Source organism: Misgurnus anguillicaudatus, chromosome 5, assembly GCF_027580225.2.
Source record: "Misgurnus anguillicaudatus chromosome 5, ASM2758022v2, whole genome shotgun sequence".
Taxonomy (NCBI): domain Eukaryota; kingdom Metazoa; phylum Chordata; class Actinopteri; order Cypriniformes; family Cobitidae; genus Misgurnus; species Misgurnus anguillicaudatus.
The window spans coordinates 29320081-29339118 of NC_073341.2; the positions used below are offsets into that span (position 1 = coordinate 29320081).

The following is a 19038-nucleotide window of genomic DNA, read 5'->3' on the forward strand; positions in this document are numbered from 1 at the left end:
CTTTAATTACTATTAAACTTTAATTAAAAAACAATTTTCAATTAAAAAGTGTAATATTCTTTCAGTCCTTCCAGAAAAACGCGGAATTTTTTTGTGATTGTTGCGGGCAAAAATCCTCAATTTTGCGGCACGTTTTTAAAAAATGCGATGGAATATGCGGGATATTTATGCAATTTATGCGATGGAATTGCAGGAATTTGCGAAAATTGCGGAACTTGCAAAAACTGCGGAAACTTGCAAAAGCTGCAATGATGTTCACGTCACATAATCACGTCACTTCATAACGTTCCCATGGCAACAGAGGACACGGCTGCGCTTTTGGGAAGTAAATGCAACATTTTTCAACTTTCTGCTAATATATATGTGACTTTTTTATGAAATCATGCAAGCCCTGCATATTTTGCGCGCGGAAATATGTAATTAATGCGGCGAAAGTGTGTCGTATTTGGAAAAAATGCAGCCCCGCATAAATATGCGGACTTTGGCTAATTATGCAATATATCGCGCAATCGCGTTTTTCTGGAGGGGCGGTTCTTTACACTAAACCTAAAAGAATCAAAATACTACCGTATCATAATTATTGTATCATGCACAGACATCAATATTGTATTGTAAAACATATATATTCACAATCCACAGCCTTTTCTTATCTTATTGCTATGTCCCTGCTGATTCCCACTACTACTTTGCATAATAAATTGTCTTCTAAATAGCTAATTAGTCATTAGGACACATCTGAGTCACCTCAATAAACATTAAATAATAATGAAGCATCATGAATGGCACCATGTGGACAACAGTATCGCGGCCGTCTACACTAGCTTGTGCAAAGACCTGCTGTATCTCTGTCTAGGGTGCAACGGGATGAAGTCACAGTCTCTGCTGGCTTTTTGTATTGAGCTAAATGCTGTGGTCGTTGTCAGTGGGCATCGAGCACAGTCTATGACAGCAAGCCAGAGCCTACCTCCAGTCGGGACATCAACCAGCTGCGTTCAAGCAAATGCGCAATAATTAACTTTACACAATGCATGAATTAATTCACACGATTAGGCCGTGTTTGTACACCCTGACTGCATATTACAATGCCAGAAGGTGTCTACAGGACGATAATGAAGACAATAACAGTCATCTGTGTCTCCATTAAAATCTGTCTATCAGCATGTTCTTCCTAAATTACCTATGTTGCAAATTAGATTAGGGTCTCCTGAATTCGAGGACAGTCGCGAAGGTCTTGAGGGTTTAGCGCTGACCTGATCATTTTACTCAAACACTAAAGTTGTTTAGTTAAAAAGAACAGTCCTTTAATCTGATTCCAAGATTTAATGCCTCTACATCTGAATTAGATCATCATGAAGCATTTATGTAGTACTCATTAAAGGCCAAGATATGACCAACACACTCCAATTCATATAATAATGACCCACAAAGAGGCGTAGCTCAGAGCAACATGTCAGCCATGTTCTCCTCACCAGGCTTCTAAGTGCCTCAAGACAGCCCTACAGGCAGAAATCCTTCATCTGTCAAGCTTTACCCACAGGCACTGTCCTGCTTGGCAGGACTCTATGTGAGCCAGCAGCACTTACACACAACTATGAAGCTGTCAATATTGCCCATTTAGCATGATGAGTTAACACTTATAAAAGAGCGAGTGGCAAACTGGACCAGGGATCCATTGAAACTTGCCATGTTGTTGTTGTGTACTATGATGCTAAATGAGCTTCACTTTGATTATAAGGGAGCTCATGCTAACGCAGCAGGTTCAATCTTAAGTCTAATCAACAGGACCAACTCAGATTTAAATGCAAAGTAGTGCGCAACCACCACCTCACGCTCTGCACTTCTCCATCCTTTATTCCTCTCTCTCCATTGGTCTTCAGAGTCCTTGGATGATCCCTCTTAGATCAGACCATACTGGCTTCCATGTGCCTCTTTGGGCTTGATAATGAATCCAGCTTGACTCAAAATATGCCAGACCAGCTAAGACTCAGAAGGCCCAGTATAAGTTCAATGCAGTATGATCTTCAGCACAAGGAGCTAATGGGTCCAAGCATGTTCCTTTAAGTACAGCTTATAGATCTACACATTTGGCATATTTACCCTCCCCTGGCGTTAAAATTCAGTTTGGAACTTTAACTGAGAGAAAAGCTTACACTACAAAACAGAAAACAATGCATTCTGCATGCATGCGTGCCTGCACTGGTGACCCATGTGACACTGCAGCTCTGCAAAAAAGTGAGCACAAAGAGGAAAAGCGACATCAAACTGAAAATGTTTTAGGTTCATAACTTCATACCAAATTTTTAGACTTTGTTTTCAAGTTTGACCTACTACTTAAAAACATTTTTTATATATTTATTTGCTTATATACTTATTTACTACTACTAAACGCATTAAGTCTTATTACACCACAGGGCTTTTGAATGCTTTATTCTGATTGGTTGAGAAATGTTCCATGGGTGTTGATTATTTTTCAATAACCGCACACCTAACCTTTAAAATATCTTAAAAATAGGCACCAGAGCAATAATTTTGGTTACCGTGGTATAAGAGGAATAATTGACTTCGGTCCTTTAAATTATTCGAAAATAATGCACACCCACGGTGTAATGGCACTCCGTGAAAGAGTGTGCATTATTTTCTTATAATTCAACGGCCAGTCGTCAATTATTCCTTACTTAAACACACACACCCATGAGTGAATAGACTATGCTGACAACCAAATACTGAAACTATTATACTTTAAAGTGGTTTGCATATATTCTGAAATGAATGGCACACATTTAACATTATAAACGTGCAAGATCTGTGATAAAGATGCATTCATCAGCACTGATAAAATGATCAGTTTTGTATTCAGTACAACTCATGGTAAAAGTCCATTTCAATTTATTACAATGTATGCTAAATAACTACAAATTTCAGTGTTTGATTTGATCAATATTGTAAATGCATGCATTAAAATATCAGTTTGGCTTTAGGAGAATCATACTGTAAATGTTTTAGAGGTTCGTTTCGGTTTTGAAAAGCATTCCTGTATTCTTTTATCATTCAATCATCTTGGCTCCCATGTGGGTCATAATATGGGCTGTTGTAATGAGTCTAGAGAGGAATGTTTTGTTTGTATTTGTAAGTGCGAATACAGGTTAACATTTTGTGAATCCCTGGGTTGCTTTAAGGACATACTAAACAAGACAAGACACACTCAAAAGACAGTCTGTATCACAAGACCCTTATCATGAGGTTAGAATACCATGACATAAACTTACAACTCAATAAACAAAGATCTCTATGACATTACACAGTGGAATACAGTGTTCATGAGAACAAGGATCTTTTTACACAGTCACTAGGAAATGAAAATAACTTGCAGCTATTATCTGCGAGTCTAAAACCACATGGCAATGGCTCAGGATGTGACATCGTCCACCAAGTGTTTCTAAACAACCTGCCACACTTCTGAGGTGACGAATGACGACTTCTTATGACGTGTCACCTTGTCTACTTCATCAAACATGACAGAAAACATCCACGCGCAATTTGCAAAACAAACGAGCTGTCTTTCAAAGCATGATAACATTTGGCAGTAAACATAACTGTTTGAATCTTCTTAAAAACATTCCTAAAGTCATTCCTACAGTTAAGGCAAAACTCTAAATGTTAAACGTCATATAGAAAACACATCTACTGAGCTAACATCCATCTTCATCACCACTTTGCCAAGCATTACTACTATAGAGCATAACTTCCACAAAACATCACGTTTAAAGTCTTTGTTATAGAGAATGAAAATATAGGTTTCAGTTAAAAGCAATATACGTTGCAAAAAAACAGAAAACTGTCTTTCTCGCAATAATAGAGCTTACTCCATAATGCTGATACTGTGAAACAGAGATGCTCCGGTGGGGAAAGCCTCTCCTGTCATTGTAGCATACAATGCTGGACGCCTTGATGTTGCATTCCCAATAAAATGTTTCAATAGAATAACTAGAGAGTCCGTTTACTAAATAAAAACCAACCGAAGCAAGTTACCTGTTTGAGATTTCAGTACAAACAACGTGGCTCATTTTCTTCTCCGGTAAACCCCGGTTAGTTGTTCTGACCGCGCCGTGTTCAATCTGTTACGGAGAATAACGAGGTTTGAACGAACTGTTGACGAAATTTGAAAATCCCCGCCTACCTTTGCAGCGATTGGTTCACTCACTCCGTCACTCAAGTGTCACCGGAGCGAAGCTGTGTAGGCATGGCAACTGTGTTTCTAACGGCAAAATTCGAGCCAATGGTATAACGGCTCTGTACAATAGGTAACGCCCCCTGCAATGATTGGATATAGCGATTGTCAGTCAATACAAGACTTTATAAAAGGCGGGAACTCTTGAGTTCGACTATTATTTGTTATGGATGCAAATTCCTTATGGTATAATATCTCGCTATCCAAATCATCATAAAGATTACGCATTATAATAAATAATATATAAACTGCCTTATTGTCTTTAGTTAATTTGATGTATTTTGTTATAATCGATTTAATACAATAAACCAAATCTAAATATTACGTTTATTCACAAAATGTACAAATAAAGATTTACAGTGTATTCACGTTTAGGTTTCCCAAACATTAAATTCAGGTCATTTTTAGAGAAGTCCAGCCTCTGTCGGACATCAACACATCACAGGTTAAAAAACCCATAAAGAGAGTCAGTCTCATGGGGCTTTAAGCATTTACAATTTCTCAGTTGTAGGACATTTGTGTCAGAAACAGCACAAATGTTATACTAGTGTACTTTGATCTATGGCAACGGCATCTGATGAAGATCTAGACAAGCAGGTTTCTAAGTTGGGTGTATTATGGTCCGGGTGGCTCTTGCTGCGGTGAGCTGTCACATTGTCTCTTTTTTCAAAGCGACGACCGCAGATCTCACAGGGGAACTGATAAGTGCTCTCAGCATTATGCTTCCGCATGTGCCAGTTTAAAGAGGCTTTCTGTCGACAGGTAAATCCACACACCTCACACCTGAAAGAGAGAGAAAGAGACAAGGGAGTTGAAAATTTGTAAGCCAGACTTTAGACCTTTATTTACCAGTGTTTTGTCCACAGTGCTGCCACTGGCCAAGAAGCAATCACATCCTTAAAGACGGCCAAATGTAAAGTGACCAACAATAATTGTTTTGCTTTTACAAACCTATTAGGGGTAGTTTTATATGAAATCGAAACTACACTAAGTTTTCTGTCCATCTAAAAGTATTAACACAGTACCCAAAAATGGCAGATGGACTATGTTATGCATGCTAATACTTAAAGGCGGGGTGCATGAATTTTGAAAAACACTTTGGAAAAGGGAGTCGGGCCTAGTACCAAAACACACTTGTAGCCAATCAGCAGTAAGGAGCATGTCTACTAACCGACATTGTTGCCTGGGTTGTGTATGTGTGGGGCGGGTCTATCAAAAGAAGGTCTAGGGGCATGTTTGTTTAGGTGATTTCAAGGCCCTGTCCCAAAATCCGCACTTCCGCCCCTCAATGTGCGTTCTCGCTAAGGGGTGCAAGACCGTAGGGTGTCCCGATCCTCTCATGGTGTTCTACAGGGGTGATTATAAGGGCACTTAATGCACCCCTTTCACAAGTGCGCATCAGACCGCAGTTTGCTGTAGGCTATTACCCAGAATCCTTGTAGTGACGTGACGAACATCTAACTCAGGGGTGGGCAACTCCTGGTCCTGAGGGCCACAGCCCTGCAGAGCCCAGCTCCAACCCCAATCAAACACAGCTGAAAAATCTAATTGAAGTCTTCAGGACTGTTTGGAAATGACATTCAGGTGTGTTCGATTAAGGTTGAATCTAAACTCTGCAGGACTGTGGCCCTCGATGCCCACCCCTGATCTAACCAATGAGGGACCAAAACGGTTGGTAATGTCAGACGCCGGGAAAACTCAGAAGGAAAACATTGAAAATTTTTACTTCACAAAGATTAGTTTAATGTAATTAATTACAAGGGTTTTAATTAGCAGAAATTAAAGTAATTTCATACTCCTAAAATAATGGTTTAATGGCTTACTTCAGTAATATGTCAATAAACACATATTAGTGATAATATTAGCTAACATTTGACTTTATAATACATTCATTGTGAAATTACTAACAGCTCGAAAACGCTCTGAGCGGGAGTCAAACCGGCTTAAATCCAACCAATAATATTACTGCTTTCCAAATTGAGAAAGTGCTTGTTTTAATTGAAATATGCTTAAAATGGTAAGCAAACAAGATCTAGGCCTGTTTGTATGTCACGTGAGGCTGAAAATATAAGCAGTAGACTTTGTGTTAAACAGTAGTATAACGTTCACACAAAAATTTGTTATGTATGCTAAGGTAAAAAACTAAAAGCCCAATGCACATAAACAAAGGGCAGTTTGTGTGTTTGTGTGTGTGCATTGAAACTCATACTGTAGTGGTTTCTCTCCAGTGTGTATCCTCCGATGAATGATCAGGTTACTGCTGGTTCGAAACGCCCGGGCACAGAACTCACATATATAGTCTCTCTGATCTAACAAGCCACAAAGAACCATACAAAACTTTACACATGTCACACAGAACAACATTACATAAAAGAAATCACTATTTTTACTTATCATGTTTACTTATCAATCATTTATTTTAATATGAATGCACTTTTGTCTATTCACAGTAGGATGGAGTGTCACATAAGATACACAAAATATGACACAACAAACACTCAGGTTTATTTCTGGCAATGACTGGATGACACTCACTGCTGTGAAGCTTCTCATGTTCTTTTAGGTGCTTTTTAAAGTTAAATGACTTGTTGCAGGTGGGGTGCGAGCAGGAGAACGTCTTCTGCTGGAGGTGCTGGTACTTGACGTGATGCTGAGAAGAGAAGAGTGAGATGTACTGACTACTGTTTTTACTCTTAACAATGAAGAATAAGGACAGCGCGGGCCTTTTCTTTCACTGAAGATTAATGTACATGTCATGCAGTGTGAACACACGATTGACTCAGCACTCACATTTAGATATTGCCGACTGGAGAAAATCTTATCGCAGCCCTCAAACTCACACGGCAAAATGACTTTCTGTGTTATTTTCCTGCAATTACAAACATCAGTTTCATATAACATGAAAATAAAGACAGGCACCATATACATTTTAACAACATTAACACAATTATAATATATCTTTTTAATTATAATATAGAGCAAACCTTTTCTTCCTGCCACTGATCTGAGACATGTCATCTTTAAAAGACTGGAGGCTGAAGAAAAAATGTGGTAGAGAAATTTGTTAAATTTATTGAAAATCTTTATGTATTAACTTATAAAGCCATGTTCTTGTCAGGAAAGATTACCTGTTGTTTTTAAGAGCTCCTGCCTTTATTTTGATGTCATTTGCTGCATCTGCTCTCCTCTGGGTCCCTCTTTTGGTTAAATTCAGCACTGCAGCATCATCATCATCATCACTAGGAGACTTGGTTATATTAATTCAGAAACCCATTTTGTGTTCAGTAATTCAGTACAGAAGCAAAAAAGGTTTTAAAGAGATTTGATTTGAACTGCAAACCCTATTAGGATCCACTACAGCCATCTCATCATCTTCTGCTGGTGAACCGACAAATGTGCACCAGAGAATGACTGACAGAACAGCCAAAAACTATGAACCATGATTATACTAAACTAACTAAACAAACTATACAACAAAACATGCAGAGATATATACTTAGGTTCTGGAAACAGAAAGACATCTGTTACATCACTTCCTTCCTGTGGGACAGCATCCTGTGCAGTCTCAGTCACTGTAACACCTTTACACAAGATAGTAGTTAGTCCTTGAACACAACAAGTACTTAAAGTCAATTCTTAATTTTGATCTTACTCACCTGCATTCTTGTCATCTCTACAAATCTCAGACCCTGCTTTAATTTTCTCCAATTTTTCCTCTAGTTTATTTAGGGTAACGCCTTGTCGTTGACTGGTTGTAACTGGAGTCACCAACTCCTGCCTCACTATGACTGGCTCCATTAACTGCTTTCTACCTCGCGGTCGGAGTCTCTTTGGACTAGCGGGGATCACATCTCCACTATTGCCATCTCCCTCTTTTTTAGATTTGATTTCCTTCTTCTCAGACTGTTTTTCAGCCGGAAACCACAAAAAATGATGGCTATTATCACAAGTGTATTTGAGGCATATGTCCACCTCAGAAGAATGATTCGAGTTCTTGGATTCAGATTCAACAGCTGTTCTTTCTGTTTCATTGCCAATACTGGGCTGCAGGACAGGTGGAAGGGGGCATTTCTGTCCATGGTTGTGGACCAACAAAATAAGTTCCTGCAAAGACTCCACTGTAGTCAACAAACGTCTTGTAACATCTGTTTTCTTGTTACCTACAGATGCCACAACCACATTAATATCTCAAGGGGTTAAATGTGATTCATTTAGGCTATTACACATTTCAGATACCAAAATAACTGAAATACTGAAAATACTGAAACCACCCATAATCTCATGTTTACCTGAGCACTTCATACAAATTCTTGAGAAGTAGCTGCAAAAGAAAGAGCACACATAATCGTCAGTTAGACCACAAATTATCTACAACGTTCACATCACCAAAAGGCTTGGCTGTTGCCCAAAACGGAATATCTTAAACTGCATAAACCATCGTCTTTGTTTTCTGTCTACATTCCCTCTAAAGCTCACTCATAATTCCTGTCTTTTCCCTGTATGATCTGGAACTGGATCAGAACAAATGGAAAGATTTAATTCTCCGCTTCAAAGCCAGAAACAACAACTGCAGATCTAATTCTGCATTGCCCATCCAATGAACTGTCATCTCTAGTGGGTCTATGGGTAACTTTATCTTTCGGCAGTACAGGATGACTTTATTATACCTCTCCAGCAGATGCTGGGCGAGCTCTGAGTGAAGAGAGAAACCCAGTTCCTCCTTGAGCTGAACCCAGTTCTGCAGGCACGAGCCCAGCCGTATGCGCGACTTACTCCTGCGGGCATCCAGCTCCCTGCGCCGCTGACTTTGAAGAGTGCTTTTGGAGGATGACATCACGCTGACAGCTGTCAATCAAATGGCACTTGAGGTGGAAAGAGATTACAAGGGTTTTAATTAGCAGAGAGTTAAGCAGGGAAAATTACAAGTCTTGTCCATCTAGCTGGGTCAAGATGGGAAGTAAACTGGTCAACTAGCTGAAGAATAACTTGCCCAGGCTGGGCCAAATGTAGACCAGTGGATCTCAAACTATTGACCCCATTCCGCTTCTGTGCGCAACATCTGAAGGCCCCACCAACTCACAATTTTCCACCAATCAAATACTGTAGAGCTGACACAATGCTTAATATTGATTATAATAATTTAAATGCTTGTTTTTCCTTAATTAATTACACTTTTAACAGCAGTAAAACATGTGTAGAATTGTAACTATAATTTACGTTTATTTAAGTAACGTAATTTAAGTAACGTTAGTACATTGCTGTACTAATAATATCAATAAAAATAATAAATGTGCGAATACAGTAGTCTTATAATGACTACAGTAGGTAGCACCTGCCCTTTGTTGGACTTTTATTTCTAGTCCGGCATGTTCTTTTGAAGGAGGAGATCAGACACGTAATTCAAATCAAATTATTTTTAATAAGTATCTCAAATGAAGTATTACAGAGCTCTGGGTCAAAACTGTCCCTATCTTTACACAACACCAATGCAGAAACAGGTCCCCCGAGGAGCGGTTGATCTGATCTGCCTTTCCCTCTGACCCCAAAAATATATATGTGTGCCGTTGGGTGGGGGCTCATTCAATGGAAAGTTTTACTTCTTTCTTAAAAGTTCACCATGCTATAAACATCTATGACCGTTATTTCACCCTGTCGCCTTGACATCCTGTTTCTCGTTTCCCCAGGTATCTCTGCAAAGCAAAAGTTAAAAAACACACATACATACATACCACACACGACTGCATGCCTCCAAAATCTGCAGACATGACCTTTTAGAGTCAAATGCAATGGATTCATATATAAGCTTTGATCATGCACAACAAATAAGACCAATCATAAACATAACTAATTTCAAAACTATGTGATAAACTGCTAAATATTAATACTCATAACTGCTTTATAATATTAGAAGCAATGCAATTATTAATAATGAAAGGATATACTGATGTGGGAAATGTTCTCATTTTCCTTCATTCCCCCTTTTGATCTCCTTTACAGGAGATCAACCACTGGTTCATCCTCCTCCTAGCAGTGGCATCTGATACGGTGGAGGATCCTTTCCCTCCACCGTCTTCACGATACACCTGTTACACAAAGATCTGATACATGGCATACAACAACATCCACAGTTTACTATTATTGCTGCCGCCACCACAATAGACATTATCAATGAGGTTATTAGTGCGCTGTATTGTCCAAACCATTTTGTCATCCAGCTATTACATGGGTTCTTAATCCCTGAATTTTGCCACTTTATTTCTTTGTTTATTTCAACAGGCACTACCACAAATATATGATTTTGTGTAAATCTTATCTCGGCTTGAAAATATTCTAAGAAGACAGGCACAAACCTTAGAATATAGAATATCGTAAAAGAAGTGAAAAATTTAAAATTGGTGAACATATATTATAAACGTCCTGTAAAATATAGCAAAAGAATTTCTTCCACACACTGTCAAATATAACCAAAATATAGTTAATATTCCTCTAAAAACTGTCACGTAATAAAAATGTAAAATATCCCAGAAATAAAAGAATTATAAAACATTTATAAAAGTATAGATGAAGGATGTAAAATATAGTCAAACTGGATGTAAAATAATTTCAAAACACACACATTAAAAGTAAACTGTTAAGCCTACAAATCTATACCACAATATATTTTAATTCAAGATAAATGTAAAATGTTTTCAAAATGCCTTTGTAAAATAATCCATAGACATGTAAAACAATAGTATTAAAAATACTCCTGAAAGGATATATGAAAATTGTAGAATTTTAGCAAATATTTTCAACAATGCTCACAAAAGGATATATTAAAATGTAAGTCCTTTGAAAATCATAAAATATTGTAAACTGGAAAACCCTTGAAAATCACAATATGTAGGAAAATGTAAAATATTTGAAATTCTCAAAAAATAGTCACATGTGAAATACTTGAAACTCATGAAAATGGTAAAATGTAACACCTTTAAAAATCACCAAAAATAGTAAACTGTAAAATACTTGGAAGTTGTAAAATATTCAAATGTAAAATCTTTAAAATCTGAAAATAGAAAAGTGTCAAATATTTGAAAATCATGAAATAGAAAAACGTAAAATATTTGACAAATAGTAAAATACTTCACAATCACAATCTCCTCTTTTTTCCACTTATTATTCCCTTACATACACAGTAATGGTTATTTCAGTGTTTTGGAACTCTTCTTTGATTAAATCCTTTACTTTTTCCCACTCTAATCTATCCAGACCACACCCAATCGTGGGTATAGCCAAGTTTTTTACCCTTTGTTCTTCACAGTGTTTTTTTTTTTTTTTAGTTCTTTTATTGCCTGTCTCAATGTGTCGTATTTTGGAAAATCTTTGGCTTTCTCTTTTGAAAATTTTTTATTTTTGCCCTTCCTGTGTTACCGCGCACTGTCCCACTGTTTCCATTATCAAACTACTTTGTCTACTCCATATCTTTTTCTGAATTCCAATGCTATTCCTTTTCCAAATGCACAATCTTTGCTAATGCAGTGAGCTAATGCTTCATGTTCTGGACTGTTGAATAATCCCCCTTTAGTTCTTTGAGTGTAACTTTTGTGTTCTTTTGGGAAATGTCAACCTGCTGTTGTTCTCCTGTGTTGGATTCCCCCTTTTGGTCCTGCAGTTCCTGCAGGTCCAATCTTACCATATCCCTTAGGAGCACCCAATCCTCCAATTGAGTGATTTCTGCATCTGGATATGCATGAGAGATGGTTTTCTGTTTGAAAAACTTGAAACAATATAATTCAGTTTGGTTAATTATGTTCTGTTATCGAGATTTTTATTTGTTCAGGGTGCACTGGGTTGAACGGAACAGGAAATGAACTACCATCAGAAGTTCAAATTGTGTAAATGAGGTCATGCGGTTAAGATTCATGTGTTTAACTTTTCCCTGTCACTTAGGATGGTATACGGTACCGAAAAGGAAACGCAATCCCAGTGCACTCCCAACCTTTTGCAAATCTTTATTCTTAAAATGTGAACCGTTGTCTGAGCGAATTATTCGCGGAAAACCATGACACGAAATTTATTGGTTAATCAAACACTTAATCACCGAAATCTAATCTTCCTTCCCCGTGGGCCATGCCTCTGGCCAATCTGAAAACTCATTCACGAAAACCAAAAGATAACGTTTAGCTTCCACGCTCTCCCCCATGTCTGTGTAATCAATTACCACTTCCTCACCAGGTCCCCGTGGCGGGAAGACACCTGGGGCACATTTCACTCCAGCACGTACATTGTGTATGGAGCATACCCTGCAGTTAGCGATAAATTCTTTAACTGTAGCAGCCAGGTATGGGTGCCACCACTGGTTAAGGTTGGACACGGGTTGTTTGATTCCAACATGTGAGGGGGTGTGTGCTTGAGCGAGAAGAGGTTTTACCATGCTGGGCATAATTACGGGTCTACCGTCATGCCCTACCCAGGCTGTTTGCGTCCATGCAGCTTCTTTTTGGAGCCACATGGATTTTTCCTCATGCTTTATCTTGTTCTACTGCTATGTTTGGATCATGCAAAATGTCGGTGGTACATTCTTGTGTTGCATTCTGCAATACCATCTGTGTTACGTACCCTGCACCTATCTTTACTGCCATGTCCGCTATCCAGTTACCTTGTGCCGCATCTGAGTTACTGTTATCATTACCTTTGCACTTTATGATCGCCACCTACTTGGGTCTCAAAATAGCTGCTGCTAATGCTATGATGTCTTCCTGATGTTTAATAGGTTTGTTGTTAGCTGCGATAAAACCACATCTTTTCCACTTAGGTAATTCTGTTACTACTGCACCCACTTCATAGGCAGAGTCACTAAAAATGTTAATTATTTTTCTTTCTCCCCACTCTAGCGCCTTTGTCATTGCCACAATTTCTGCTCTCTCAGCTGACTGATGTCCCTGTAAAGGTTCTGCTATCAATATTTCAATCTCTTCCTCTTGCAGTGCTGCAATACCTATTCCTGACCTCAGTGTTCCACTCGAATCTCTGAAACAACATCCATCTGAAAACACCATAACTCCCTCCGGAATGATGTGTGTCAACAAATCTGGTCTAATTTTCTCTTCCCTTTCCACGGTCATACAACAGTCATGGGGTTCTCCTTCTGTCCAATATGAGGCCATGTTTATGCCCTCATGTGTGAAAACCAGATTTGGTTGTGTGAGACAGTTTTCCAGCCGTCTTTGTCTCAGAGTGGAAATTGTAAATGATGCTGAATTAACATAAGCTACCACTGAATGTGCCGTGAGAACTGTTAAACAATGTCCCTGCACTATGTGCCCAACTTTGTCCACAATTTTTGCCAGTCCTGCTGCATATCTGGTACATGGGTGTTCTCTTACCTCAATGTTATCCAGTGAAATGCTGATGTACATAAGAACTATCCGATTACCCTGATCTTTCTGGAACAACACTCCGTTTACTGTAGTCTTACCCTGTGAAACATCTAGGAAAAATTGCTTGTCATAATCTGGTTTTGCCAAATCTGCTGCCATGGATAAACTGCTCTTCACATCTATGAATGCTTTTTCTGTCTCTGTGTCCCATGCTAACTTTGCTTTTAGTTCCCTTGGCCCTGCCTTCCTAACCATTTCCCTTAGTGGGCGTGTCAGCTCTGCATATGCTGGAATATAATTCCTGCTAAAACCTGCCAGGCCAAGAAATGATAACATATCTTTTACTGTAATTGGTTTGGCATGTTGCAAAATTGAGGTTCGATGTTGGCTGGACAATCCTGATCCCTGTGCTGACAATACTCTTCCTAGAAAAGTAACTTCCCTTCTACATACCTGTAATTTGCTCTTGTTCACTTTGAAGCCTTGTTCATACAGTCTTTTGAGCACTTCATGTGTGGCCTGGATACATTGCTCTGCTGTTTCTGCGGCCAGTAACAAATCATCTACATACTGAATGAGAGTCGTGCCCTCCGGCAAATTCACTCCCTGTAACATATCTTTCAGTGCCTGGTTAAATATCCCAGGGGATAAAATGAATCCCTGGGGAATGCGGGAATATCTTATTTGTCGCCCCCTGTAGGTGAAGGAGAAAATATCTCTTAAGTGCTCTGCAAGAGGTAAACAGAAGAAAGCATTAGCGAGATCGAGGCAAGTATACCATGATTGATTTTGAGTGATTTCATTCAGAGAAGTGTATGGATTTGGAACAGGTAAAGTTGGAGTTTTAATGATTTGATTGATTGTTCTCAAATCATGTGCCATTCTGAATTTTCCTGTGTTTTGTTTTTCCACAGGCAGAATGGGTGTGTTCCAATTGGAATCAGCATACTCTAAAACCCCTGCGGTTAACAAACCTTCAATGGTATCTCTGATCCCTTCCTCTGCCTTTGGTTTGTGCTTGTATTGAGGCCTCCAAATTGGATCATCACATGTCAGCTCGAACGAAATTTCTGGGTAATTTTTACAAAACCCTACATCTGTGGGACTCTGTGTCCATAATTGATCGGGCAAACTTTTCAACATTGTTTCAGCATCTTCATGATCACTTTTCTCCCTACCATGCCATCTTGTGAGCCATTCGTGTTCCAACACTACAGTGTCTTTTGTTTCTTGTGTGATCAAATAATACCCTGAGCTAGGTGAATATTTTACATCAGGAACTTGGGTTTCCCTCCAATCTGTTAAATTTATTCCCTTCTTTACCATTGGTCCTAGATCTTTAGCTTGGTGTTGGGGATGTACTAATAATGATATATGGGGTGATGCCTCTTCCCTCATTCTATACCATTGTTCCTGTTCGGGGGTAAGTTCTACTATAGCTGCCACTCCCTCTTTGCCTATCATTATTCCTGCCCCACAAATTTCCCATTGTTCTCCTGCGATGTTATCAAATTGTTCTTGGTACCAGTACTCTTGTGTTCTATCATAAAACAAAGTGACATGCAATGGATCTATTAGCTGAGTGTATGGTGCTAATGATACTATCCAAGGTTCCCATTGACAGTACAGATCATTCAGGGTGTCCCTTGTGTCCCCCAGAAGCACCCTCCCCCAGTAAATGTCAGCTCCCTGTGGAGAGGTGTTTGCAGAAAGTAACCATTGTCCATGCGTTCTCATTGTGGTCATGATGGAACAGTTCATGGTGATACCATTTTTCATAGTTACTATAATCCCCTCCAGGCTGCATAGGATTTCAGCTCCAAGTTTCACTAGCAAGTCTCTTCCCAACAAATTTGTCGGTGAGGAATATGACAGCAGAAAAGAGTGAGTCAGTGATTGTTTTTTCATGCACTGCACTGTGAGTTCTTTGGAGAATGGCAGTCTAGTTATAGCCCCGGAAAACCCCCTTACTTCAGTGGTTTCGTCTGAAATAAGATTTTTTGGAAGTTCATAGTTCAGTGTGGAGTATGTTGCCCCAGTATCCACCAGTAATTCAACAGGACGTGAGTTCACCTCCAAAGTCAGCAAGGGTTCCGCCCTAGCCCTGCTGAGGTCGTTCCGTGGGCTGTCTCAGTACCACTCCCCTTCCCCTCTAATGGACAAAGGGTACTGGGAGTGTGGTCGTGGTGCTTTTTCCACGTTAGAGGCCATGTGTGTGTTATGGCCTCTGCCCCGAGATGGTCTCTGTTGGGCTCCGAGTTCAGGTTGCCGACAATCACGGGTGAAGTGTCCCGGACGACCACAACGGAAACACCCTTCTTGATACTGTACTCTTCCCCTCCCCCTATTGTAATCCCCACCCCTACCTCTATTGGAGTAGTATATTGGTCTTTGGGTGGTTCTTTCCCATTCTACATTTGATGGGTCAGCTTCCTGTTCTTTGTTGTATCTTGGAGGGGTTTTCATTTCCTGAACTACCATTTGTTTATCCTTCTTTTCCCCTTTTTCTTCATTTATTTTAGATCTGGCTTCCTGCAACTGTAATCTTAGCAACTGTTTTTTCAATTCCTCTACTTCCCCTACTTTTTCTTTTTCGTTCGCCCTAGACATGTGATGAAGGAAATGTCGTTCCCAAACCTCACATACAGCACCTGGTAAATCGGGGTTGGCTTTTATTTCATCTTGTACAGATTTAGGAGTCCCTTTCAATACAGCAGCTCTGAAAATTTGTTCCTGTATTTTGTCTGCATGTGGATGAGCCCCAGTGTGCTCTTCCCATTCTCCTTTGCATCGACTCAGTTATGCTGCTGCTGTTTCTTCCCCTTTTGGAGAAAATTTGATATTATAAAGGGTGCCTGCTGGCGCCGGGTACAGCTTTCGCAGGGCCTTTTCCCAAACTGATGCCACTTGACAATATGGGTGGTCATCATATATCCCAACCGTTCCTGCCTCTTGCTCAATTTCCGTCCTACAGTCAGTATCTGTCCCAATAACGCCCTCAGGTCTCCAATCGCCAACGTATGGCCCTGCGTCAAAGTTATTACCTTCCCTTTACATTTACCCCCTCCACTCGTGATATGAGGTAACTTTGCAAGGATAGCTCCCATGTCTGTGAATGACCATGGTTTATATTCTAGGTTTCCATTTGTGTCCGCTAGTGGGCACATATTTGGTATCCCTCGAATGAGACCTAGTTCCCTATATTCCTGTTCTTCTCTTTCCTGTTCTTTCTTTGGTGTCTTTATATTGGAGTTATATTTGCTCTCCTCTCTCATCCTCTTACCCATCCTCATTTCTCCTCTGATTTCCACTGGATATGTTCCCTGATTTTCAACCTCTATCTGACTCCCAGTCTCATCCACTGTTATAAATCTGCTGCTCAATGTTTCTCCTGGGGTGCTTTGTGCTCTGGGCTGAAATGTCATTTCCTGTACTACACTATTCCATTGTTCCCTTATTTCTTTCTCCAGTGTTGCTTTCACCTGTTCTCCCTGCACAGCCAGCTCTTTATGTTGTCTCATCAGCTGAGCTGTCTCTCTCTCTTTCTCCTTAGCTTCGCATCTCTTCATTTCCTCTCATGTTTCTTCTTACACACAAACCCTGCTTCCTGTACATTCTTTCTCAGAAAGTTGCAGTTTGCATCTCCTTCCTGTATTCTAATTTCTTTCAGACTTAACCTTTTTTTCTTCATATCTTTTAGTTTGCTTCCAATCCTCATATATTTCTTTTAATTTCTGAATTTTCTTCTCCCTATCTTTGTTCTCCCATCGTTCCTTAAGAGTTTTCATTTTATTTTCCCACTGAAGTAGTTCTTACCCTGAATGTGTTGTTTATTCTTCCTTTCAATGTTATTTGATGCCAGTCCTTCTGTAAATACACAAAAGACTCTCACAAAATTATTTTCTGTGTTTTCTTAGTCAAATGAATAATAATCACCTCTTTATCCAAATTAAAGTTCACTTTAATAATATTTAATACTTGCCAGACAATAAAATTCAGTAATGTTAACTTCTTTTTGAAATTAAAATATAATAATATTCAACTCTTCAGTCGATGACGGTTAAAGAGGATTCAAGGCGTTGTCAAAACTTAAAGCGAATTCAATCCAGTAATATGTAATTCTTGTCAAAATTCAAACTACATTCATTATATAATACTTGTCAAATTTGAAATTTAAAATCTGTCAAAGCCCAAAAAATGTAATGATATTAAACACTTGTTCTCTAATCTCTTTACTGATCTCACTAATATTCTAACGTTTTTCCTAAAAGTTACAATATTCTTATTAGAAGTCAAAACAATTTATACAATATGCGTCTCAATCAATTCACAGGCACTGTACACTTTTATGATAACCATGGCTGAGTTTCAAACAGAGTCGGTTGATTTTTATTAAACCCTGTCCCAATATTGCAATCAAAACTATTAGATATAAGTAACCGTTTGAATCTTTTACATTTCAACACTTTATGTCTCTTGTCTATCTCGGACTGGGTTTATCTCTCTTCCGCACGCCTTTTTACCATTGATACTCTATAATATATAACTACTTCAATTTTATTTTTCCAAAATGAAAGTAAAACTACAGCCCCGTAGTGGACAAACAACAGAATAAGAGCACGACTTCTAAAGTGAAACTAAATTACGCTACGAGCTGAAAAGTTCACAGTTTTCTCTCCCTTATTTTAGAATCTGTTAAATATGAAACAATCTCTTCTGGTAATAAATTCACCGAAATCAATTCTCAATTTCAATTTATTTTAAAATCAACTACAAATAAACCACTCTTTCTTCCCGAGTCACACCCCGGAATGAAATAAGAAAATGAACATCCACACTAAAATACAATAAACATAAAATATACTGCAGAAACGTCTACTCCTTTAAACATGAAATAACACTAGACAACTCCGGAGAATCACACATTCACACTAATAAAACAAAAATAAAAACTGGATCCGTCTACACTTGTACCGTGTAAATGAAATGATACTAAACAAAATCCCCCAAATACACACAATAGTAAAATATAATATACACAGGATATAAAATATGCTTTTCTACAAATTGAGTTAAAATTTGCTGACAGTAAATTGCAACCACAATAAATTGTCTAAAGACGGAATCCGACGGCTTTTAAAACTAGAAATTTTATTCCAATTTCAGTTACAGTAAAACGATTAACAACTGAACACATAAAAACTGAATTACGATTTTACTTATAATAATAGACAATACTCAGATTTTAGGATGCTAAATTAAAATGTACTGATCATAAATCTGACTCAAAATAAAATGTCTTCGTAGAAATAGAAAATTGAATAAAAATTTAAGATATACAATTAAGTAAAAATTACTGATAATAAAATTGAATAAGAAAAATAGAGAATTGAATTAAAACCTAAGATATAAGATTAAGTAAAAACTTTGTTAAAAATATTTCGTAAAAAG

The 19038-nt window shown here is 38.5% G+C and overlaps 2 protein-coding genes across 4 annotated transcripts in view; both read right to left on the reverse strand.

Annotated features, from left to right (window-relative positions):
• fcho1 (FCH and mu domain containing endocytic adaptor 1) overlaps window positions 1-4209 on the reverse strand; it is a 46327-nt gene extending 42118 nt beyond the window's left edge. Inside the window, exon 1 of one of the 2 annotated variants that reach the window (XM_055168805.2) lies at window positions 4030-4209. The gene's annotated coding sequence lies outside the window, so the exon portion shown is untranslated. Of the gene's footprint in view, window positions 1-3863; window positions 3943-4029 lie in introns of those variants that run through there. The other variant, XM_055168806.2, reaches the window with a different exon arrangement.
• A 332-nt stretch (window positions 4210-4541) lies between these two features.
• On the reverse strand, window positions 4542-9139 carry znf692 (zinc finger protein 692). Of its 2 annotated transcripts, none has more exons than XM_073867944.1 (10): window positions 8896-9139; window positions 8518-8549; window positions 7889-8388; window positions 7725-7813; window positions 7357-7467; window positions 7213-7263; window positions 7019-7097; window positions 6764-6878; window positions 6438-6537; window positions 4542-5011 (listed from the first exon to the last, which is right to left on the reverse strand). In XM_073867944.1, the coding sequence occupies exons 1-10, from the start codon at window positions 9060-9062 to the stop codon at window positions 4768-4770; spliced, it is 1488 nt and encodes a 495-aa protein (XP_073724045.1). In that variant the 5' UTR covers window positions 9063-9139; the 3' UTR covers window positions 4542-4767. The 2 variants fall into 2 exon arrangements, with proteins under 2 accessions (XP_073724045.1, XP_073724044.1); XM_073867943.1 differs by having other exon boundaries at window positions 7725-7809; window positions 7885-8388; window positions 8896-9136.
• Between the last annotated feature and the right edge of the window lie 9899 nt (window positions 9140-19038).